Below are 25,328 nucleotides of genomic sequence, written 5' to 3' on the forward strand. Positions count from 1 at the left end.
GAAACCGCCCAGCCCGGCCTGGGCAGGCCCCGGAAACATGGCGGGGGCGGCGGCGGCGGGGCCTCCGCCTCAGAGCGCCGCCGGGCTGGGCCGGGCCGCCGCCCCTCGCCCGCCGCCCGCCCCCAGCGCCGCGCCCAGGCCAGCCCAGGCGGCCGGGGGAGCCCGCGGGGCCGGGGCTGGCGCGCAGGTACTGGAACCGCCCGGGCCGGCCGCGGGGGGAGCCGGGGTCGCGCCTCACGGGGGACCCCGCGCCTCAGGCAACCCTCCCCCCGGCCTCTGGGGACCTTACCCTCCCCTCAGGGGGGACCCCCCGGGCCTCAGGGGACACCCCCAGCACCTCGGGGGATCTCTCCTCAGGGGACCCCCCCCGGGCCTCAGGGGACCCCCCCAGCACCTCGGGGGATCTCTCCTCAGGGGACCCCCCCGGGCCTCAGGGGACCCCTCGGCCTTAGGGGGCACCCCGGCCTCCGGAGCCCTCTTGCCCTCAGGGAACCCTCTCCCCGGCCTCTGGGGACCCCCCTGGCCTCAGGTGACCTCCCCTCAGGGCCCCCCCTGGCCTCAGGGACCCCCCTCCAGCCTCAGGGGACTCCCCTCCCTCAGGGAACCCTCCCCACCCCTCAGGCACCCCCCTCCCAGCCTCAGGGGACACCCCCTGCACCTCAGGGGACCCCTCGGCCTCTGGGGACCCTCCCCACCCCTAAGGGCCCTCCCAGCCTCAGGGGACTACCCTTCCTTCAGGGGATCCACCCCGCCTGTCAGGGGACCCCTGCCCTCAGCATGGTGGCATTCACCGGGTGAGGGAAGGGACATGCCCCCGGGTGGGGGCCTGAGCTTCACCTCAAAGAAAAAAAAAAGAACCAAAAGAAAAAACCAACCAACCAACCAACCCAACCCAAACCAAACAGAAAAAAAAAACAGAAGGGAAAAAAAAAAAAACCAACTTGAAAAGCTCCCCTGGGAGCCATGGCTGCCGCTGCAGGCCCTGCTGCAGCCTCACAGCTCCCCGAGTGGGACGTGAGGGGCAGGCAGTGTGCGGGCACAGGGCTGAGGGGGCAAAGCTCCCGGGGGTCCTGGAGTGGGGATTCGGGGGTTCCCGGTTGCTGCTGATTCCCAGATAACCGGTGACAAAGCGGGGGTGGGCAGCAGAGGGCCATTTTCTTTCTCTGAAAGGCCAGGAGCAAGCACAGGTTGGGCAAAGGCAAGATGGCAATGCTGAAGCCATGGTGGATACCCCAACCCAAAGCAGCCGGGTCAGGCTAGATAAGCTCAGTCTGAATCAGTTACAGGTGTACTATGTTGTAGAAAACATGTTTTCCTACCTCTTTGGCTTGCTTAAATCAGCTTTATTTAATTCTAATAGCCTCACACTGGAATAACACCTTTGTCTGCTTTCATCACATGCCAGTCCTGTTCGCAGTGCTTAGCCAATCGTGAGTAAAAAAAAATACTTTCCTAAAATATTTAATGTATTAAAAATTTTGCAGGTGTATATTTGTTTAAATGTAGTTTTATAGCTGTAATCTGTCCTCATTACTAAATGAAGTGCTAAATTTAGCATAAAAGCTGTCAGCATGTTCCAATCAACATGTCTTAATGACTGCCAACAAATGGAAATGAGGCTTTCATGGAAAAAAGCTGAAAAGGTACAAATGCAGAACAAGATGAGATCAACTGTGTTGATAAAAGCCTGCTGCTTACTGCATTAGGTCACAATTTAAATCAGCCCACTGTGTTTATGTTTATGCTATTATTTTAATTGTTAATAGAAATATTGACTAGCTGTGGACGAGGCAATGCCTCTCTGGGGATCTGTTTGTGGTGGTTTCTTTTATTAACGTCTCCCCATTAGCAACTACATGTTGAGATCTCCCAGCAAGCCATTTTTCAAACTGGTTAATACATGCCTTGTTAATTCCATCTAATGGAAGTTTTTAATCAAGATGTCAGACAGTGCTAAATCAAGCACCTCACCAAAGTGGGAAACATGTAATGTCCACATTATTGCCTTTATCAATCAGCTTTCCATTCTTGTAAAAAGAATATTTTCCTCTTTAATCCAGGCTTGTCTAACAGGGCCTGCTTTCATTGAAACAGTGTGGACTTCTCTTTTTTCTTTTCTTTTTTTCTTTTTTCTTCCCCTTTCAAGGTGTCCCAGAAGAATCGTTCCTTTCTTCTGACTAAGATTGATGTTAGTGCGTTTCCTGCTTACCCTTGCTAAAATATTGGCTGCTATTGGCAGACTTCCAGTTCTTTTACATTCCCCCTTCACACTTTTAAATGGTTGTAGGAATTAACATTTGTGGTTTGGAATATGAGAAATGCATTTTGAAGTGGCACCAGCTGACACCAGGTACAGTTGTGGCCCTGAATTTCAAATGCTATTGATCGTTCACAGCGAATAGGGAGTTTTCTTGCTCTGCAGGCTCCCAGATAGTGCTGTGGAGTACCCTTGGTTTGCTTCGCTTTAACTGTCCTGGCTGGCAGTTAGCTTTCAAATCAGAAGAAGCTGAAGAATCTTGTTCTTAGTTTAAGGAAAATGAAAAATATCAGTGACTGTGTATTTTCCAAGCGTCTCATATCTTCTTTTTTTCCGGTTTTAGTTACAAGTGGAAGGCAGGTCTTTGAAACATAGGATGGCTACTCATCAGCTTTTACAGACTGGGCAAAAGACTAAGTCCTCTAAGGTAAAAACCTTGAAATGTGATGGTACTGACAGTCTTGGCTCTCAGTTTTGGACTTGGCCTGTCGGTGCCTGGTGAGGTGAGAACACTTTTTGTTGTCTGCTGTTCTTAGATGGATTATTTCCCATTTAGTAAGTCTAGGAAGATACAGCATGGGGCTTTGACATGTTTGACTAAATAAATGTAGGCTTATTAGGTGTGCGCAGAGCCTTATTAGCAGGAAGAAAAGCAACGGACTTATAGAGGAATTAAATTTAGTATACTTTCCACTGAGATTGTTCATGTTAAAATCACACAGTGTTTAGTATTTACATTAGCTCCAACTGTAGACTTGCTCTGTTTACAACTCTGCATTAAAATCACTCTGAAAACTAGGTCTACATACAGCGTTGACAGGCTCAAGGCGTCAGCTGTCAGATCTCAAAAAAAGCTGTGGCAGGCAGTAAGCTTCGGTACAGCAGTGAATGCCACAGCAGCACTGGCACATGTTTCACTCCACAGTTAGCTCTGTTGAGCTAAGCTGGCATCAAACTATAAACTTTTTTTTTTTTTTAGGGGTGGTTGTCTGTTAAGTGTCAGCATTGGTGCAGGGGAGAGGATGGGAACGTTCAGCTGTGATAGAAGGGGAGGGAATTGCTGATCAGTGCAGTCCGCATCTGAATAAATCATGTCAGAACTATTGATAACTCTCCTTAAAACATTTAATCCCACCCACGGTACACATGAGTCTTCCCTGTGTAGTCTGAAGACTAGAGAAACATTACAACTACATTTCTAAGTTACCTTCTTTTTCTACCTGCTGAAAGTTGTTTCTAAATACAATCCCTGTGTTACACTAAAGTGATGCTATTTTTGGCTTTGCCCTTATTTTTGGCTTTGCCCTTTTATTTCAGGAATCAGTGGTGTTCCCCAACACAATTGCTACTGAGCAGCAGTCTGTGGTGCTGGTGAAAAAACTTCTGGCCACCTCTGTATCCTGTATAACATACATGAGAGGGCTGTTCCCAGAGAGGGCTTATGCAACTCGCTATTTAGAAGGTAACACTTTATGGAGTTCTTATTTCTACTTGGCATATTTGAGGTATAATCTGTTCTACGTGTTAGCTTCCAGCTGCTCATATACATATAGGTTCACTTTATTAGAAAGTTAGCTAACAGGCCTTCTCAAGTCTGGATGCAGGCAGTGCTGCTGCATCAGGTAGATAGAGAACATGAACAACCTAGAGCTACTGGCAACTCATGCCTTTTCTGTTAGTGTTTCTTTTGGTTTATATCCATGCCTTGGCATTGCCAGCCATGTGAATCAGGTCTCAGAGTTAGGAGAGTGACTTAAAAATCGGCAAGTTTTAAAAAATTAACTCTGGTTGATGTGGTTTATTTTTCTTTGAATTTTTGAGCCCTTGAGGTTCACATTGTCAGCTTTCCTTGCGAGACTGAAAGCAGATTTGTTTGTTTGTTTTATTGTTTTGGGCTTTTTTTCCTGTGAAAATGTTCTCACATGACCGCATGTGCTTTGGGAATCAGAACTTTAAGAAAAAAAGGAACTTTAAGAACCAAAGTCTTGTCATAGAATCACAAGAATTAATGATGCATCAACATCTTTATGTTCATTTGAGATTTGTTAGTAGGGTGTGAAATATCTCCATGCATTCCAATCAGTTTCCACATTTTACTTATGTAGTTCGTTGTCCTGAAACATTGGTCACATGCACTTTGTGGACTTGGTTGAGGGCACAGGAAATCCCAAATTGGCTCTTGATCACCTAACCCTGAAAAGCCACTAGTCTTTGTAATCAAATATCAGGTCTTTCAAGTGCCTTTTTGATCAAGGATGTTAACATCTGTCCTGCTCACACCTTTGAGGGCTCCTTGGCTGAATCCTGTCATTTGCAGGACAGGTTTCCTCTTGCCATTCTGAACACCTGAAAACAAAGGTAGAAGGGGCTGTGTGGAAAAGCTTAACAGAAGTAGTTTATTCTCAGCACAGTCATTTGCCTCATACGCATGTTGGTGAGGTCTGAATGCAGAAGTGAAGGTGTTGTTAGAGAATGGTGGAATAGATGGGAGCGGAGAAAAGGAAGGAGTAGAGCATGGCAGCTGCTGGTGTTTTGAAATTAAGCCATAACTAGCACTTTTCTGGGAGAGCCCAGAGCATCTGAAGAAAGTTTTGACATTTGAAAACACAACATTAAACTTTTATCAGCCCACCTGAGACTCAGTGGAAAACCAAGACTTCTGCTCAGGAAGGACCTCCAGATAAAGCATTTTATCCAAAAAAGGAAGGGTTAGTTTCAGTGTTTGCCCAACAGCTGTGATAAGGATTGTAACTGTGTGCTAAATCTGGTTTTGCAGACCTCTGTCTAAAAATTCTCCGAGAAGATAAAAGCTGTCTGGGATCGTTGCAGATAGTCAAGTGGTAAGTGAGTAACAGTGAAACTAAGACAAGATTGTGCTGAATAGCACAACATCTACCCCTCACATTCTTCTTCCTGAAATATTGTGCTCAGTAGCACTACCAACTGTGCCAGTGCAACTCCCCCTGCTGCAGCATGTGTGCTTGGCCCTCTGCGTAAGCAAGACAGAATTAGCTGACCAAGATCATGTGAGTTAAAGGTCTGTTGAAGTGTTGACTGTAGTGAGGTCATGGTCAGGCCCCAGAGCATACACAGGCAGCATAGGTACGGAGAGAGGGTAAAGAAAATCATAAGATTGATTCTGTTGTTGTTTAGTCTTGTCTAGCTTCACTTTTATAGGGATACTTGTAGCTTGTTTTTTAGTATGTACAATATTTTATCTCCCTGGATATTGTGTGTCTGAGTACCCTACAGCTTCTTTCAGGATGTATTTCAGAGTTGGCATGTTCCCAACAAGCAAAGAGTCTGACTTTGATGTGCTAGGGAGATACTTTGCTGCACATCCTTTGACTCAAAGAGTAAATATCTGACCGTTACTACCTCAAATAATACGCCTTACTTTGAGAAAATCCATAGCTATAAACTATGCATGAGATAACAGAAGTTTACAAGACTGGACACGTCAGGCTACATTCAGATTGAAGTTTTAGGCAAGTTCTGTACAAGGCCAATGGGAAAAGAGCCATCAGAGATCAAGCTGGGGAGCTAGAATAGAGCACTGAGTAGAGAGCCACTGCAGCCAGCCTCAGGCCTCGAATCCTTGTCTTTGTCAGGATTTAAGTGGGCTTCAGGCTGACAGGATATGGCCCTAGAAGTATAAACAATGCACAAATGCAGAAGGGAGGGCAGTGCTTTTATGATGATTGACCTGAAAAGGACTTTACAAGCCCAGAATGTTGCTAGCTGTGTTGTCTTAATTAAAAAAAAAAAAATGCACTTTAAACTGCATCTAATGAGTGTGTGTTTACAGATCAGGAGATAAAATATTGCTGGTTAGTATTGACATGTTTTTTTGCCTGACAGGATTCAAGGTTGTTTTGATGCTTTGGAGAAGAAGTATGTAAGTTTTTTCATGTTTTTTATTGAAGCTTCCTATTTCTTCATAAAATATGGACAAAACTATCCTTCGATTCCTGCTTTGTATTTTTGTAGTGATCTTGCTTGCACACACCACACATTTACAGCTGTGGGATAGGGGGAAGAGCCTTCCCTGAGTATATATACATGTGAGATTTGGGATTTTATTCCTTGAGCCCAAATAATAACTGCTGTTGCTCTCTAGGCTTGCTTGTGCGTGGTGTGTGAACTAATTTACAGCCTGAAATGGATTTCCCGTAGTTCTGTGTTCTATGTTTGCATTCTCTAAGGTCTGGATAGAGACACTGCCAGTCAAAGCTGGGATCTTGATCTCTGTGCCTGTTTCCTTGAGAGAGGTTCTTCTGTGCTTCTGTTTTCCTCCATCTCCTTTCCCCATGTATATACCCTTCTTCTCATCTTCTCTAACCCTCCTGCCTTTTCTCTTGGGTTCAGAATTTATTACCTTTTTTGGAAAGTAACTCATCAAGTAGGGTATGTAACTGGTTCCGGTACAAAATCGGCTATATAAGTAATCAAATTCCTTGCTGATTCTCACGTAAAAACTGCTCTGCACAGCAAAAAGCACCGAGTGTTGTCATCTCTGTCAGCACTGTTCATCAAACCAACTCTCATCTAGATCAAGTGAAGTGGTGTTAGTTTCAGTGCTGATGATCAGATGGGCTCTTATACATCAGTACAACTGTCACTGTGCATAAGATAATTCAAAATGTTGTGAATTCTGTTTATTGCTGGCTGACAGCTCTAGGAGGTATTTAGATTTATATATATATAAATATATATATATATTTATATATAGGAGGTATATAATTTATGGGAGACATAAATTAATTTTTATTTGGCAAGGTTTAAGGAAAAACCATAGATATTTAATCCATGTTCTAGGATTGTTTTCGAGAGTAGCCCCATGTACATTCTTTTGCTAAAGGATAAATTAAGTACCTTTTGGGAGTTTCATAGCAGATAGCAAATATTAGTCTTCAGTAGCGATGGGTGCTCTTGTAAAAGAGTGTTAAATCAGCATAGCCTTTGGAGATTTGTTTAGAAAGAGTCCCAAGAGAGAAGTCTGAGCGTGCAGTTGTTTTATTGGGAAATTGCAAGTAAAGCCAAGCAAACTGGCCACTAGGTGTTGCTGATGCTGTGCTATGAACGATCTGCATGAAGGTTTTGAACTCAGCTCGTTGAATGTATCTATTCCTTCACTGTATGTAGGCAGTAGATTGTGATAGGTCTGTCTTTTCCTTGCCCGCTAAGGTTAGATTTTGATTTTGTGTTTTGTTTTGGTTTTCCCTTCTTAGTTACACAGTGCTGTTCTCGCAGTAAGTAAACGAATACAAGGCGTTTTTCTTCCCCACCCTACTTGAAAGAAATATGGAATCAAGGTTGTGTCAACCCATTTGTGCCTTTTTTTGGGAAGTAAAAATGTATGTGGTTTTTAATAGAGCAGTGACCTTTCTTAAATATGGTAAATATGAACTTCCTAGGCTGCGTGGGAATGTTTTTCTTGGTATGTCAGGCTTCTCACTGAGGCCTTACATGCATCCTTGAACTCCTAGAAGTGCTTTCACGTGCTTCATATCATTGCTTCCTTTAAACTTTTGCCTCCACTCTTGGAAGCTGCTGTGTGTTCTCCCATTTCCCCCTGCAGAAGAGTCCTCCTTATTAATCTGATCCTGAAGAAACCACACACTGGTGGTTAAATAGCAAGTCCTTTGCTGTGGTCCTTTGTAGAGCACCAAGAGCTATGCTATGCATCTATTCTGTGCATAATCTCACTAGTTAAATCTCAGGCATCAACAGTTGCCTGTGAAGGTTGGAATGGGAATTAACCTCATTCCTCCACAATTACACAGATGAGTGTCTTCTACCTGTCTTTGAAGTGGTAAGCATTGACTGCTGATAGAGGAAGAGTGTTTCTCAGCCATTCCTTTCTCAGATCCCATGCTAAAGATAGTATAATCTCTGCTGTAAAATGAAAATATCATTTAGTCACTTTTCACTGGTTCAAGTTATCCAAGGGGAGAATGCCCTCACTGTGCTTTCTTATACAGATTTACACCGATCCCAAGGAACCGGAGGTAAGAAAGAGTCTTAATTAATCTTTGAGGCAACTGAAGGCATGGGTGAGTAGATTTGTATTCAGACAGGACTTGCAGGCTTAAATTCTACCCTGACATAGCTGCTTGGTGACCCTGTTTCTCTTCTTCTGCCTTCACTCAAGAATGACAGCTCAGTGAGCTGGATTGTGATCAAACGCTCCTACCAGGCACTAGGCTGCGGGCCCACCTAGGGCCTCAGGCAGGACTGTTAACAGGCAACTAATGGGCATGTTCGCAATTTTGTTTTTCTTTCCCGAAGAGTAGAAATGGGAAGCTCAAAATAATTATTTTACAAACCATCTTTTTAACAGCAGTGTTGAAAAGAGAGTTGTTTTTTCATGCAGAGATATTTAGGACAGAAATTATGACTCACTTGATACCTGGGATGTATGTGTTGCATAGTGCCTGTCCTTATCCTTTCAGTGTTCTCTGTTGTGTTTCTCTTTTGTCTACATCTAGCTGGTGGACACAGAATGAGACTGGGTAGTGTGATATGTAAGTGAGGTTCTGCATCCTCACAGAGCAGGTGCAGAGAATGGCAGCAGAATCTTTGCTCACCTGATTACAGTTCTGCTGCGTTGCACCTCAGTATCTGGGGAGGGAGCAAGAGTTTAGTCTGTAAAAAGCCTGGGTAAGGAAGACTCAGATTTAAGGGTTCAGCTAAGCTCCTACTAATCGACTTCATTGTCTCTGGAAAAAGTGAATTGTAGGCATGGAATTGGACTACAATAGATCATTTCTCTTGTGGTGAAGTTGTCTGTTCTTCCTAATTATTTTATTCTCTAAAATCACAGCAGATCCTTTTCTTTTCAATGGAAAATCATCTAGTTTTTTTATCTCCCTCGGAAAACTCTGAGACCAGGAAGATTCAACAACTTTTTCCCATGAAGTACTGTTTGTATTTCCTAGTAGGAAGAGTCCTTCAGGCCCTTGCCTCCATGCAGAACACTGGGCCAGGCTTCCTTGTGACACTGCATCATCCATGAAGCCTCACATTTTTCCTTTTTCTAAAGGAGGCCGCATATACATTGTAATGGTTGGCTGGCCCCAGTGCCTGTTAGAGATTTAGGCTGGGGAGTCAGGCCCACAGAGGAAGTAGGAGGAGGAAGCAGGAAGTCCTTTTTTTTTTTTTTTTTGAGATTCTTTCAGTGCTAGGTAAGATGTAGTTGTTAAGAAAATTTGCCAAATCCCATGCAAGTAATAATAGAGTTAAAGCTGTTATTATGTCATTAAATTAATGCTGTGCTTTGGCATAGAGCTGTGAAAGGACACTGTGAAGTTCAGTGCAGATCTTTACACTTGTTACTGAAAGAGACCCATTTTCTTTCCCCACTCTTGTTAAATCTCTAGACAGTGACTGAAGTGTATCAATTCAAGTTCAAGTACAAAAAGGAGGTGCCCCAGATGGACATCATCAGGTAATGGTTTGGGTTTATTTCTCAGAATTACATTGTGAAAACTGTGTTCCTCAAGCAATAAGAAGAAACTGCACTTGGTGAATAGAGCATGTCTGAGTCGCTAAGCAGCTGTAAATATCATCAGAGTTGAGGATATTCACCCTACAGGATACGAACTGCTGAGCTAATGAGTACAAATGCTGTTATGTAGCACAGTGAGGCACTTAAAGTACACCAGAACTGAGTTAAGGACAATGTATAGAAATGGTCCTAATCAGGGAAGCAATGCAGAAGCCAGCGCAGTTGTTGAGATTGCTGCTGGCTCAACTAATAACGAGTGTTCTTCCACTTTCACAAGAACAGCCTTGTGCTTTCAGATGAAGCTTTTTCAGGTTTGATCCCTTTCACCATGATCCTGTGCCCAGGATTTTTTTTCCTAGGGCATTTGCATACGTGTATTCTGCTTGAGCAGCCTTGCGTGGGTGACCTGAGAGAACTTTCGCTGATGAGGCCTGACTTGGTGCTGAAAAATGTGTGGCAGGAAGCTGCAGCTTTTTGCATCTTTTTGGCTTGCTCTGTCTGTTAGATATTTTTTGAGCTGTGTTTAGCAGGCCATAATCCTGTCTAGTTTAAAATAAGTAACTATCAAAGGCCGTTGGCTATAACCAAAGCAAATTAAAATGAACCCGTTCTTAGTTTGCTTCTGCAGTTGCCATTGGTGAAAGATGGATCTTTGGGCCTTGGAACCTGCCTGTACAGCAGGAGAGCTCTGCTGTCTTGTATGCTCCTCAGGAAACTCCTCCACAATGCTCCTGTAGCGTGCCATTTGCTGCTCTTTCTCTAAATACTTCCAAATGGCTTGCAGTACGTGACATAATAATTTTCTATTGGGTAAATTTGAACTACGTCTGAGTCTGCAGTGTCCTGTTGACAGTACCCTCTGTTTCTGCTCTGAAGCTGCTGTCAGTTGTCCCCACTACACTGAGGGGAAGAGGAGACCTTTGGCATTTGAAAGATGATGGATGGCTCTTGGGTTCTTTGGATTTTTAATAAGCCTTACTCAGACTGGTCATTATTCCTAGAAATTAAAAGAGTCCCCAAACGGAACTCGGCATCCCTTGGTGTCTCTATTGTGCAGGCCAGGGGGAGGCTAAGTAATCTTGTTGTGTTTATATCTGCTCCATCGAAGTCTCATTACTGCTCTGAGGCTTCAAAGCCCTTGGCATCAGATTCCTGGGCTCTGTTCTGTTTCCTCAGTGACTGACCCTGCTATTGCAGGATCATGTGTGTACCTGCAGTCACTGGTAAACTGACATTCTGGCACTGATCAGAATCTTATGTCATCTTTGCTATCAGCTCCTTCAGCTGATAACACTGCTTTTATGCACCTGCAACATTTATTGTTATATGCAAACTCTGAGTTAATCATTCCATGAGAGATGTGTGAATCTGCATCATCGTATCTGAGGGGAAAAGGAAAACTTTCTCCTAAATGGTCTCTGCCTTATTTTAGATGGATTTTGGAGGAATTCCTTGCCATGGATCCCAGTCCTTCAGAGAGGTTCATTTCCTCAGATTCTACCTTTTGATTCTACTGCATCGAACTCACAATGTTATTCCCATATTGAGCCATTTTATTGGCCTGTTAATTCCTATGGCAGTCACATATCTCTTTTTTTTTTTTTTTTTCCTTTTTTCTTATATTTTTTTCCCCTTATAATTCCTATTGCGCTAATTCCAAGAGCTGTAAAGGTGATGTGTAAGAGAAGGCCTGCCTTCTCTTTATTCCGGCTTAGGCATTGCCAGCAGTTATCCTCTCGCTTGATGTACATTTCTGAACATACAGGATTTCATCTAATAGCACAGTGTGCTCAGGACAGAGTTCTGCTGTTGGCAGTTTGAAGCCTATCAAACCATACCCTGCATACCCTAGAAAGTCAAGCTGTTCAACTGCCACTCCATTTTCATGAGCCAGGAAGCTTCAATTGGAAGGGGAAATCAGTCTTAACTAAGCTGTTCCTTCCAGCGCTTTAGTCAGTCCAATTCAGCTCTGGGATCCTCTCTGCTCTCTTAGGTTGCCTGCTGCTTTGAAGCATTTGGGATGATTGTGTTAGGGACCATCCAGCCTGTATATAGTGTCATCCACCTGCCAGGGGGTCTTCCAAAGACATAAGGAAGAAGCTGTGTTTTTTTAATGACCCGTTCTCATTCAAAGTTAAGGAAGTTTAAGTTCCTTAATCACGTAGTGATTCATCTAGTCCGTCTTCAACAGTCTAAAGTTAGCTGGCTGATCTAAATTGCTCATGTCATCTACCTCTGTAGTCAAGAGCAACAAACTCCTCCAGAGGGGAATTTATCCCACTTGTGTTACACGTTTATGTCAGTCTAGACTGCTTGCTTAGACTAGCCAGCTGACATTTGGACCGGTGAAGGAGGTAAGAGGAATGCCCCTTAGTCACTTTTGAAAAATGTGCTTCTGAGCTAGTTTTTCTTACATGGAATTGAAGTGAGAACATGCAATTCACTTCAAACTGCAAAATGGACTTGAAAATAACCCCTGTGATGAATCGGCTTTATATGGGATTCTCACCTCATTCTTCTCATTCCTGAAATTGCTAAGGTGAAAGGCACTTGTTTTATGGTCCTTTGATCCAATTTAATCATGTTCAAGCAAGTGAGTCATGACATTTGTATAATGGGGTCCATTGCCCCAGCTACAAAGTCTGTTCAAATGTAAATGCCATGCCTCTTAGTTGTGAGCTGTTGTTTTGCTGATGCCACCCCATCCCTGGAGTCTGTTTCACTTCCCTGTTTATCTGGAAATGACATAAAGGCATTGTAGCTTTGTCACTGGTGGTTTCAGACAAGTCAGTGGGTGCTCTGTATTTGTAATTAGATCGTGAATATTCATGACTGAGGAAAACAAATCTGTTATTCTTCTTCCGACTGTAGCAACCAAATGAACTTTATGAATGGGGTGTGCAGTGAGGACGTTAAACAGGCCAGCAGGCTCCTGATCTGTAAACTTTACCTGTTAATGCAAAACCTTGGGCCGCTTCCCAATGACATTATCCTGACCATGAAACTCCTCTACTACAATGATGGTAGGTAGAGAACAGTGTGTGCTCTGAGGAATTCCCTTTCCATCAGTTTCTATAGTAATCGTGAGTCCCTGTAAAGTAAATAAAGCATAGAAGGGTGAAATGGTAGAATCTCTTAGCTGATAACAGTGCAAAATGGTGTAAAACGTAGTAAAGCCTTGTGACACACAGGGATGGCAGATGCTTTTTAAGAAAGGTTTGAACGTCCATGTAAGAAGTATAGCCATGCAGTGTGAAAAAGAGACATCCTTCTCCTTCACTGTGTTTTTGTTTTGTGTTTTTTTTTTTAAGGAACAAGCAATGTCAGGTTCTGCTGCAGAAAGTTAAGCATGTTAATGGTATCTCCACATCCTAAAGTCATTGGTTTTTTGAGCTCCTAATAATATTTGCTCAACTTATTTCAGCTCATTTTCCCCTTTGCATTCTCTCCCTTCTTCCTTTTAGTAGTTGATGTTGTTACTTGAGGCTGGTATATGCTTGTTCTTCATAACTCAGATTAAGGAGAGATGGAACTTGATTTCTCTGACGTCAGTGGGTTCTTTCTCCCTGTATAGTAACTCCCAAAGATTACCAGCCCCCTGGCTTTAAGGAAGATGACAGCTCTGGTGACCTGTTTTTTGATGGCGATCCTGTCAACCTGAGCATAGGATCAGTCTCCACCGGCTTCCACCTCATGAAAGTGAGAGTGACAACTGAAAAGAAAAGAATGGGGACAGTTGAAAGCAACCTGATCCAGAAGAATGGCCCTACTGAGATCTCCCATCAAGGGTTAGACTGTGATGAAGAGGAAGAGGAGGAGAGCACAAAGGTATAGAAATCGCTCTATTCAGTTCTTGCTGAAGGAGAGACATCTATCTAGCAACACTCTCCTTAAAAGAAACATTTTCTCAGAATCCTAGTTTAATAAGGGGTTCAGCTTGTGTTGGGCAGCAGTGCTACAGTGGATTGAATGCTGAGGCTGGAAGTCCACAGTCATAAAGTGAATTCATTCCAGCATATCCACTGATTTACTGAGTCTAGTGTGCTCTCCCAGAAGAGGGCAGTGATTGTACAGAGACATCTAACACGTGTGTGTGCACACACGCACACTTAGACACAGATGTGCACAAAATGGAGAAAATTGCAAATGGTTTTGAATTTCTGCTTGGCATTTCTCAGGACTAAGCCATGTTCCACTGCGTGGTTATGTGGGATTCCTTCCACTTAACTCTAGACATCTGAAAGTTGTGTGTGGCGTCTGATTTCTCCAGGCCCCCCTCTGCACTAAGTGGAGGAGGAGGCATCTTTAGCAGGTAAGCCAGATGATTTCCTTTGACACAAAGGGAGGCTGAAATGAATGGTCCTCTGGTGGCGCCTCTCTCCAAAATGACAGAAGGGGCAGCTTGGACTGGTAGCTCAGACTTCACAATTTAATTTTAGGTAGTCAATGCCAGGGAATAAACCCCAAAATAACTAACTTCTGAAGACAAGAAAGTTGGAATTCTGTATTAGAAAATTTCTGTCTTGAAACATCTGTAGGCTTTGGGGAAGGAAGGTCTTAACACTGAGGAGCTCTAAAATTCTCATCCCTATTAGTGCTGGGTTCATGGCTTTGCTACCTGGGCATATTTTTTAGGTTATGCCGTTAAGAAAAAACATTATTTGCTTTACAGAATCACCCTCTGTCTGTCAGAGCAGATTCAAGTAAGCTTGAAGAAGACAAAAGGGACACCCATCCAGGCTGGGAGACGGAAGCATCTTCTTTTTGCCTTCAAAATACAGGTAAACACCCAGTTTCAAAACTGAAGGAGCTTGTGCTCATGGCTGTATCCTAGCATAATATTTAGGTTTTCTCACTTACTTTGAAATGAATGAACAGAGTTTGTCAAGCTATTTGAATTTTGTGTCACATCAGATTGACTGAACTACAATAAAGGACTTGCATATGCTTGGTTGGTTGACAGAAATGTTCATTTTTTTATCAATATCTTTCCACCACTTTATCTCAACATTTTTTTTTTCAGATACGGAGGAAATGCACAGTTCATCGATACTGAGTTACGTTATCTACGTTTTCACCAAAACTCATTTCCTCTAGCTGTTACAATTTGATTTTGCTAATGACTTCCATATATGAAAACATACATGAAAAAAAAGCCTTTTCTCTCCTTCAATCAACCTAGCTTCTGATATACCATGCTGTATTTGACCTTTGAGGCTCTCAGATATAGCCTGTGGAACAATACCATCTAGTGACAAAATGGTAAATAGCATTCCTGAGATCCCCAGGCAGTGGAATAAAGAAGCTTGCCTGCCTATGAAATCACCTTTTCAGGTCTTTCTCCTGCAGATTGTCCAATGACTAATAAAGGGTGAACTCGTACTGCCACCTTTTCCACTCTGGGGATATTAAGAGGATCTTCATCCTCTAACCATTGCCTGTCTTCATGAAACTGAGGCGCTTTGGGAACCTCCGTCAAATTTTGTTGAAACTATCTAATAAGGTCAATACTTCTGAGTCCAGGATCAGCTCCTTCCCCAAACAAACACACACTTGGACAGAACATATGCAGGCATAAGCTTTGTTTTCTTAAAAACCAGGTTAAAATTGAATTTAAGTATAATTGATAGGAGCTGCTGCAAGTTGATGTGTTGCGTGTTCAGATGCACCCTTTATTCTGAAATCTTTTGTTTCCAGGAATAAACTGCCAGTGTTGGCAGTGCCTGAGAGCAAAGGTTACACAATTTCAGATCAGGCAAGGGATTTTGCTACAGTGGTTTAGTCAGGCTTCTGGATTATTATTTTTTTTCAATGAAACATAGTGTCTTAACTTCGGAGCTAATTTTGATTTGATGTTTGGATTGTAGGTGGAAAGAAGAAGGGAATAAAGGAGAGAGGCAGGATGCCTTGCTCAAGGGAATCTCAGCAGGTGAGAACATTTCAGTGTCTCTTAAGATATGCCAGGAAAAGTAGAATTCATTGCCATGGAACATTAAGTCATCTGGGATGGCATAACATTAGTGAATTTATTGTGCAGTATCGAAATACATAGAGGCTATGAAGTAGTAGAGCATAGGGATATAAGCATGAACTGGAAGTATTTAGGAAAGAAACTTTCCATGGTCAGCTTATTTCATACATCCAGTACAAGAATTTTGTACTGCTCTCTGGAGTTGGCACTCATGAATTACACATGCAGACTAAATGTCTGAACCAGGCTGGTTTGCCTCTGTGTGTTTTTGGATTAAGGTTCTGAAATCACTACCCCGTTTTAGGTTTGAAGGATGTGTTTGTCTGTTGCCTAACATGGTCTTCACCTCTCCTTTCTGACTTCCAGACTATCCCCACATGTGAGTCACAGGTACTTCCCTCTCTAGGATAGGAAGAATTTTCCCCTGGAGGTGCTGATCTCTTTTTCAGTGGTTGTTTGGGCAACCCAAAGAACTAGGGTAGACCAGCCATGTAGATAAGTAGAGTTATGTGAAATTAATTCCATCCTGAAGGCTGCCCAGGCTAAACCCTGAGTCAGAATCAGAGCTTGAATTCATGGGCTTGCGCAGAGGTTTTTTCAGTGACAGGGCAAATCTCTGAATACCACCAGACTTGCCACTTGATCCTCCTCACATTCAAATTAGTTGAAAATCATGTGAGCTTGAATGTTCAGAAACTGAATCTTTACAGAGTAAGTTAATGAGAGTAGGAAATTGCTACTAAAATTTTCCCCGCCTCTGTTGAAAAGAATCCCGGGGTGTCTAACCCAGACAGCAACTTAATATGTCATTCAAAAGGCATCTGTGAAGTATTTGCCTTGACTGAATCTTAGAATTAACTGCGCACAGGCTGGTATTTTTCAAACTAACCACATTTTTTTTTTTTGTCACATCCTCCAGTTCACTTCTGATTGTTGTTTTTTCTGTTGTCTGTGTGAAAACAGGACCCTTTTTTGTTTGTAACTCATGGTTGCCCCACTGATTCATGCTCTGCCATTCTTTTGGGTCTGTCACTTGTGATCAGAGCACCAGACACCTCTCCCTTGCAGCATGTGAATTTCATTAGAATACAGTAGCAATAGTGAGAGTGTCTGAAGGTGGTGGAAACAGTATTAGTTGCTGAAAAATGGAAGAGTCACTTTATCCATTGTATGCTTCCAAAGACTTAAAACAAAAAAATAAAAAAAACCTCCCAAGCCCTCTGTCTGGTAGATTCTGCATGGCAGAGGGTTTTTTTTCATGTATTCTTTGATACTATTTTTCAAACCATCATAGCTTAGAAGCTGGCTAATATTTCAGTTGGTTTAGGGAAAAACAAAGTCAAGTCACTAGTTTAAATTGTCATTGCAAAGCCAGTGCTAATAAAACTTTGACACTATTTTCCATATGAGAGGGACTTTCCCTTCTTTTCTGAGGGAAGTGGTTAAAACAAATGACCATTGTGTATTCCACTTGAATCAGGAAGCCGAACTGGTGAGTGAAGTTTGTCTTGAAAAATGAGGAAAAGCTTGGGTGGATGGGAAGTCTGAGTTGGGTATTATCGGACAGGGTCAAGTATAGGTAAAAGATGGGTAGAAGTAGTACTATTGGGTTATGAACGTGAACATCTTGTTGCTATCCAGACTACAGTACAGTCAAGAAGTAGCCTTTTCCAAGTGTCAGGTGTGTTCAGAGAAGGTCTTTGCTTTGAAGAGCTATAAGGTCTCCAAAGTGACTTGTTTTTTCCCAGTTTTCAGAGTTTAATTAGCTCAGTGTGTGAGCCCATTGGTTTAGCTTGTAGAAATCTGCTGATGAGAATGGGGTCCTGCACTGAACTTAAGATAACTTCTTGAATTCTTCAGCATATTCCTTTATCCTTTTGTGAATCCTTTAATGTTCTCATCCTGCAAATTGATTTTGGTCAGCTTTGTCTTCATGTAAGTAAACATGTTGCTGTGGAATGAGTTTGGAATGAAACAGAACTAGAAGATGAGTAAAATCTGACCATGTGGACGCCTCTGCAGGCTTTTATCTCCCATCAGGAAGCTGTGGGCTGAAGTTCTGGGGTGGTCCTTAGAGCAGAGTCTCACTGCACAGTGAAGCAGCCGTGCAGAGAGCCCTGAATCGCCCCTGACCGAGCCTGCGCCAGAGCTGGAAGTGGTGTGGCCGTATCAGCACAGTACAAGCCAGCTCTGCCTCCCAAGTTTCTGGCTTCATTAGCTAGCGCCAGACACTGCTTATGCTGCTAGACTGGCTGTGCTTATGCTACTAGGGTGCTGTGGGACATGAGGAAGTATGTTGACACTTGGCATTGTGTGGACATACCAGTTTCAATCAATGATAGCTCAGGGATCTCTGCACTTAGATTCACTGCCTGCTGTAGGCATACTTCTGCCATGCGGATTAGCTCTCTTAACTGGAGCTGTCTGCAAGTTAGATGTCTAGGGAGAGATTCATACCTAAATGTTGTAAATCAGCGCTGTTTTAGAGCTCAGAGGGTAGCCTGTCTGGCCTCCAGCTGCTGCTCCTCATGCAGAAGACTTGGCTACCTGGCCATGTCCTCTTTCTCCGAGGAACTGTGGCAGTGATGGAAGCCAGTGTGAACACAGTCTCATGGATGACACATTGCAAGTAATACCTGTCATGTTTGCCAGTGAGCAGTGTCTTGTTGGTGCCCAGGGCTGTGGTTACCCTGACAGAGACTCTTGTGCCTTTGCTGAGCTTCTGTGCTGTACACAGCTTCTGTCTGAAAGTGAAGGTCAGCACGAGTAATTGCAGAATAACAGCTTGGAGATCAAGACCTTTGTTGTCTGATTTTTCCCAGGCAAACCACTTTTAAAATTGCCATGACAGAAAGCAGTTGAAGGGTGAAGCCTGCCATTTGCAGAGCAATAGGAAAGCATTTTTCTGTGGCAATGTCATTATCTTGAACTTTTGCAGAAAAGGAAAAAAAAAAAAAGAAAGGTTTATCTCTAACTGTCTATCAAGAGAGCTGTATCTGATGAGAAGTTCCCAGAACATTTTCTCCTCCAAACCAGCTGAGGCTACACAGACCCAAACAATGAAGAGAGAAAGATGCAGAGATGAGCTTGCCTCTCTCCTTCCTGTGAGCTCAGGCCATTCTGGGAGGAGTGAGACAGGGAGGTCAGGAAATTCCTGGCTTCTCTTAATTCGCGTCAGATCCTTAGCTGTATCTTGGGGCCATTCATCCCTTGCATGAGTTATCCCTGTCTAGTGTGCAGGAAGCAGTCTCCTAGTGATCTCTTCGTCCAGAGGTGAGGCCCATCACCCCGCAGATCTGGGGAGATTTAACCCTTGTGCCCTCAGATTCCCTGACAGCTACTCCAGGGACATCCGTGGGAAGACATGATGCTTCCGTGCTGGCTGCCTTTATGTATGTTCATAACATACGTGCTAGCAACCCTCTAGAGAAATCTGCATAAATTAAAATTGGACAGATCTAGTATCCCGTGAGGGACTAAGCTGGGTAGCAGCCTAGTAGGCAGGAGTGTCAGCTGCTCTTTGCCTCCTTGGTTACAATGCTGTAATCTTACGGGGGAAGGCTGCTGGTTTTGGGAGGCGTTTTGGATTGTGATCTGGCAATCGGAATGGCCTGCATGGCAGTGTATAGTATGATTGAAAGCCCTGGAAGAGATTATAAGGAGAGAGACTGATGATTTTTTTTTTTCAGCAGGTATTTTGGAAGAATTTTATTTATTTTTTTTCACTCTGGAAAAAAATGTTCATTACTCCTTTAAATGCTACAAGATACGTGAAGTACAGAGTAGGCCTGTGAGACTTCCAGTTCGTGAAAAAGAAGTTACGTTAAATGTCAAAGATTTTAACAGTGAGCTATGGAAAAAGGAAGAGGACTAGTGGTAGTCAGTGATGTGTTGGCATGGCTTCCTGGGGACAAAAATGTGGCAAGGTTCCACAGAAGCACCACAGTGAGTGTCTTTCATTCTTCCACCTGCATAAATTGGCTTTCATGCTAACCAGCATGATTCTCCTCCATTCGCACAGATGAAAATCACGATTAATTCCACTGATGTCAGTGGGATTGCTTTACCGGGAACTGATAAGAGACCAGTGCTGAGCCCTGCATTGGGTGATTAACCACTGTGCCGCCTTCACAGAACAGCAGGGACAACTGGAGATCATCATGTCCAACTTCCTGCTCAAAGCAGGTTGAAGTAGAGGAGGTTTCTCATGACTTGTCCAGTCAGGTGTTGAATATCTTCAATGGTGGAGACTCCACAACCTCCCTGGATGACTTGTGCCAGTGTTAGATTGCCCTCACAGTAAAAAAACCCCACCAGATTGTCCTTACGTTTAAATGGAATTTCCTGTATTTCGGTTTGTGTCCATTTCCTCTTGTCCTTTCACTGGACACCATGACATATCTTGATCTTTACTGTGCTTGGAGAGCGTGGAGCAGCCAGCTGTCAGTGAGTAGGTGGGAATTACTGCGTTCAACCAGAGAGAAGTAGCTGTTCACCAGGGATGCCTCAACTCCTAGGGGATCAATTTAAAAGAGTCACTGGCTTGATTTGTGAAAGTGGCAAACATTTGCTGTGCTATTGAGTCAATGTAAGCTGCAGCTGAAATCACAGCATACGTCAGGCACTGACTTTCTCTGATTAAAGTTTCCTGATGATGATAGACATCCCCTGCAGATATTGTTTATTGCCCTGACACCTGAGGATCGTTTTGCCTTATTTCAACATTTAAGTCTTGGATCTCTGTCCTTATTCTTCTAGCATGCTTGATGGAACTGGACTTCTTTTGACATTAATGTGCTTCTGAAATTGTCAGGATAGTTACAAGGTACCAAACTAAACACTCCATGTCCCTGACAAAGGGAACTCTTCTGAGGATGTAAAATTTGCCAAGTAACAAACCTCAGCATGTGGCAAGCCAGGGACAAAGAGGGACACAGTCGAATGCTCTTGTGCAATTTTAGCTTTCCTACATAGGATGCCTTGGGAAGCAAAGCACATGTCAGAAGAGCTGTAAATTTGCTTCAATTTATGCTGGGAATTTTTTGCCGGAATACGTGGGGACACTGGGGACTGAAAATTGCAGAGCACAAAACTAGGTCCTGATTTTGTCTATCTAAGAATAGCAGTGTAGCTGTGGTCTGCTCATTCTGTTTCATCCACCAGTCTGCCTTGGGAAGGCTTTAATCTAAGTCTAATCTATTTTTAGCCTGATATCTTCTCCAGACAATGTGCAGCTGTCCTGTTAGTTTTTTGCCAGATATTAGTAACACTTGTATGATTCACAAGTTAGCTGTATTTTTACAGAAAAATTCTGTGGCAAAATATTACTTTTTTACATGTAGTACAGTACTGTAAAACAGGAGATTCAAACTCACTGTGTGTTCATGGTGTGATCTAGACCTGGAACTGCACCTTGGGCTCAAGAGGTCATAGATCTGTTCCTGTCTTTCCTACTTGATCTGGACTTGTCCCACCTGTCCTGTTGTCAGCGTGGTCCCTTTGCAGGGTAAGCATGCGAGGGCCTGGGCCCTGTCTTACATGCTTTTATAGCAGCTGGCTTATCAGTGGAGCCAAGGGCCTGCAGTGGTTGTGTAAGACAAAACCCCAACATTCATACAGTGCAAGCTCTCCCACTAGTTATTCTAAGTCAAGCATCCCAGTACATGGGAAAAATTAGAATTAATCAACTTCTGGAGGCTTTGATTGTATGTTTAGTCAATGGGAGGGATTTCCTGCTTTTCACCACACCGTTTTAAGAGGTTTACTTTCTGGTTAAAGTCAAATAAACATACGTGGGATCTGACTTAATCCCATTTAGACCAGCATTTCTGGGGAAGATGCTTGAGTGTTTGATTAAGGATGGGACCTGGAAGTTGGACATGGGGTCTGTTTCTTGCTCTGAGTTCCTGCATGCACTTGTAGCTGGGCAGGATGGGACATGCTGGCTTCGGTGAAGTACATCACGTAGTTGACATTTGATTTATTCAATAGATGAATAGTGCTTGTCTAGAGCACTTGATGGCGTACATAGATGTTTTTACTCTTCTAATCTCAGGTTCCTGTTAGGTGGTCATGCTCCCTGTGGTGAAGGAGAGGATGGTCATGCTCCCGGTGGTAAAAGAGAGGAAAACTGGGAGAGCTGCAGTGGACTCTGCGTGAGCAGCTGCTCGTTGAGGCTATTTCTCCCACCTCAAAAAGATCCTATCCATGCAGAAAATTTAGGAGGAGCAGAAAAGGGAAAAAACTTTACTGAGTAGTTGTCTGTGCTACAGAAAATCCATTCCTCAACAGAAGAAATGCTCTCTTCATGTGGTTTAGGTGAAAACAGGAGAGCTGCCTTATTCAGGTGACTGGGGCCCAGGAGACGGGGGATCATTGCTTTACTTTATTGTGTGGCCAGCAGGACAGGGTACAAACCCTACAGCTGTGTTAGCACTGGAGAGTTTTGGGATGCAGTGTTTCCCCCTTCTGGGCCCTTTACTTCATAAAAGGAAGTAGGCAGGTTAAAACGATGCCAGGGAAAGCAAAGTAAATAACAGCCTAAAATGCCAATTTGAGCAGCTGGATACCAGGTCAGGAGCTGTAACACAGAGAACCACTCATCGCTCTTTCCTCAAGCAAATACGCCTTGGGCAGCATTGGCAGTTTTGTCAGCCTGAGTCTGCAGGATGAAGGAGAACCTGCCCGTCTCACTTTGGCAGATTCTTGTTTTCTCTGTTTTTTTGGAAAGGATATTGTACTTTCTACATTAAGCAACATTGTGTTGCTCATAATGAAGAGGAGGGAAGAGGGGTGGAAAAACAATTTGAAACATGATAGAGAGGCAAAGTGAGATTGTTTCAAACTGTTTTGCTGTTAATCCACAATCAGAATTCTTTCACACATTAGAAAGGCCATTGCTATGTAGAGATTACCAAAGCCTCATACCAAGGTCAGATAGAAAGAAAGCCTTGATGACGTGAGTGAGGAATTCTGTGATGACTACATCTTGTAATCTGGAGACCTTGTTCTTGTCTCCAGGATGCATTCTGGAATAGCTCTGTATTAACTCCTTGTGTTTATCCTGCCTCAGTTACAGGGTTCCCCATGTTTTATGGTGAAACTGGAGTAAGGTACTCCTGTTTTGGAGCAGGAGCTCAGTTAGCACTCTTTTTCCTCTTCGTTCACCTTACTTTCATCCAAATGAACTTTCTTTTGGAGGCAAAAGTGAAGCAGTATGCTGTGGTGTGTCCCTTCAGCTCAGATCCAGTGAGAGCAAGAGGGGTTACATTGCCAGACTGTGTGCTTTGTCCCTTCTGGGTGGGCAACAACATGCATTACGCTCTGCAGCTCCAGATTATTATTGTAAAAATATAAATATGTTATGTGATAACGAGAATAAGTGAGTCTGTCACTTGGCACAGCCAACACTTCAACTGTTGCTCTGGCTGTCCACCTCTCTGTGGTCTGTCTGAATTGCCTGTACTGATGACCCATTTGTATGATAGCATATATTTACCCGTGTTTTTTAACCTTTTGGTTTGTAGGCCTCTGAATATTTTTGAGGGAGGTTTGTGTCTTTCTAGAGGGAGATTAAGCCTCTTGGAAAAAAGCTTGCTTTGCCTAGGTTTGTTCACAGACTCACTGGTAGTCTTTGAAGTCTGAGATCAGCCAACTTGTGTTGAAATTCCCTGATGTGCAAACAGAGGTACTGTATGTCTCCTTCTGAAAGGCTGTTTCCAGTGACTGCAAATTTGATATAAGTACCCCCCTTCTTTTACCTAACTTTTATGATTATCTGAGGTTGCTGAAACAGGCTATGCCCTATAAGTGATTATATTTCTCAAAGGTCTCCTTGCTCCTGGTATTTTCTGTCAGCGGTGGAGAGGTGGATACTATTCCTTGTGCCACCAAAACCATTCTCTGTCCCTGAAGCTGAACCTGTTGCTTTCACAAATCTTACAGACCCAATTCCATCCAGTATTCCAGTTTTGATTCCTTGCCTAATTGTTCTTCTGGAGAAGAGGATCACACTGAAGAAACCCAAGAGGATCCAGGAAAACACACTGTAATTTGGGAAGTTGTGTTTCTTGACTCATCTAGCAGGAGCCTGTACTGTGAGAATGATCACTGTTTCTGATGGTTCTTACAGATAAGCTGCATGAGCCTTGCACCTAGCCAGGAAGAGGTAACAGGACCCAAGAAGAAAAGGAAGGTCAGTGAACCAGAGGAGCTGCTTCTGGAAGGCAGGAAATCATGTTCATTCTGACACACATTTTGGAAGGTGTGAGTTTGCATTGTCATCTGACTAGTAAAGACCTTTACTCTCTTCCAGTATTTAGTTCTTCCACATACTGCGTGTATTTCTGCATGTTTATTTGTCTAGTGAAAACTCTGGATTGAGAAGGGTCAACAAGCACCATAATTGTCACGACAGTGACATGTCATGACATGACAATGTCAACCAACAGCACTTGTTTGATGTTCTAAAGTTGAGGATTTATGATTCCATGGTGTCTGTGTGTTTCCTTCTCTCTGTGTCTGTCCCTCACACATGCCCCCTCCCACTGGCTAAATTTCCTCCTCTGTGGCTGGGCTGTCCTTTGCCGATATGTTGTCAATAATTTGTGGCACTGGTCCAGGATGAACTCTCTTAAGGTATCAATGCCAGCAAGCAACAAGTCTCGTGATTCACTAGACTGTGTTTAATGTTGTCCTATCTACTGTTTCCAGAGCATAGATTTTTTTTTTTTCAAAGAAGGGTTTTTATCTATATTGAATACAGAGATAAAGTAATCTATACACATTTTCTGCTGGTGCTGAATTTTTTTTTCTGACTCTGCAAGTAGTGTTGCTATGACTATATTATCAGCTTATTTCTAAAACAGCAACCCACCATGTACCAAGGGGCTTAGACAGTTGTGTGATATAAATTATGTTGCAATACACTGCATTTAAAACCTAACTTTGATAAAGGTACCTTGTGGTTGCAAATACTGGTAAGGAGAACAACAGCAACAAAAGAAAAAATTCTGTGCCCCTCCGAGCAAAAGTGCTGTGCTTTGTGCTGTGTAGGTTGCCTGGCAGGCACTCTGTCAAGACCTACTGGCTATTGCTGGAGTGGGAGGAGCAAAATGGTCTTAATTGGTCTTAGGTGTTTTATAAAAGGTGTTCAGGGGATAGCCTTTGCATTACTTTATATGCATCGCAAAAGAGATACCAAGATATGAAACAGTTAAGAAGGAAATGTGCACCTTTTTCCCAACGTAATGTTGATTGCCTGAAGCGTTCAAATGTTACAGTGATGGGGAAATAAAAGCATGGGAGCACAACAGAGTAATGCACCCAGTAGTGTAGCAGCGTCCCTGACATGTCAGCGATGCAACAAAGGTTTTTCAAGACAGGACTTGAAGAGCGGCGGTGGTTGTGGATGTGAGGTGGTTTTTTCGTGGTGTATGTCAGACTGCTCCACAGAAAGCCATGTGATCCTCATGTCACTTGTCAAGTATCTGACCCATAGTGATTGAAGGACCTCAGTGACCAGTGCCGTCACTTGACACACGGGGTTCCCTGTCACCATTAATGTGTCTTCTGCTGTGGCAGTACTTAAA

At 43.3% G+C, this 25,328-nt stretch overlaps 1 protein-coding gene across 9 annotated transcripts in view; it reads left to right on the top strand.

The window, feature by feature from the left end:
- Positions 1–24,526, top strand: part of HORMAD2 (HORMA domain containing 2) — a 37,250-nt gene extending 12,724 nt beyond the window's left edge. For 2 of the 9 annotated variants that reach the window (XM_055794599.1, XM_055794600.1), the window contains 13 exons: positions 1,361–1,430; positions 2,601–2,760; positions 3,575–3,719; positions 5,034–5,097; positions 6,119–6,155; positions 7,489–7,509; positions 8,242–8,268; positions 9,640–9,707; positions 12,639–12,790; positions 13,342–13,595; positions 14,440–14,548; positions 15,635–15,696; positions 23,870–24,526. In XM_055794599.1, the coding sequence (XP_055650574.1) occupies positions 2,704–2,760; positions 3,575–3,719; positions 5,034–5,097; positions 6,119–6,155; positions 7,489–7,509; positions 8,242–8,268; positions 9,640–9,707; positions 12,639–12,790; positions 13,342–13,595; positions 14,440–14,548; positions 15,635–15,696; positions 23,870–23,986 (1,113 nt within the window). In that variant the 5' untranslated portion in view covers positions 1,361–1,430; positions 2,601–2,703 and the 3' untranslated portion in view covers positions 23,987–24,526. Of the gene's footprint in view, positions 1–22; positions 188–1,360; positions 1,431–2,331; positions 2,351–2,600; positions 2,761–3,574; positions 3,720–5,033; positions 5,098–6,118; positions 6,156–7,488; positions 7,510–8,241; positions 8,269–9,639; positions 9,708–12,638; positions 12,791–13,341; positions 13,596–14,439; positions 14,549–15,634; positions 15,697–23,869 lie in introns of those variants that run through there. The other 7 variants (XM_055794598.1, XM_055794601.1, XM_055794603.1 and 4 more) reach the window with 7 other exon arrangements.
- Positions 24,527–25,328: the final 802 nt, after the last annotated feature.

This window comes from Falco peregrinus, chromosome 2 (genome assembly GCF_023634155.1).
Source record: "Falco peregrinus isolate bFalPer1 chromosome 2, bFalPer1.pri, whole genome shotgun sequence".
In the NCBI taxonomy this organism is placed as follows: Eukaryota; Metazoa; Chordata; class Aves; order Falconiformes; family Falconidae; genus Falco; species Falco peregrinus.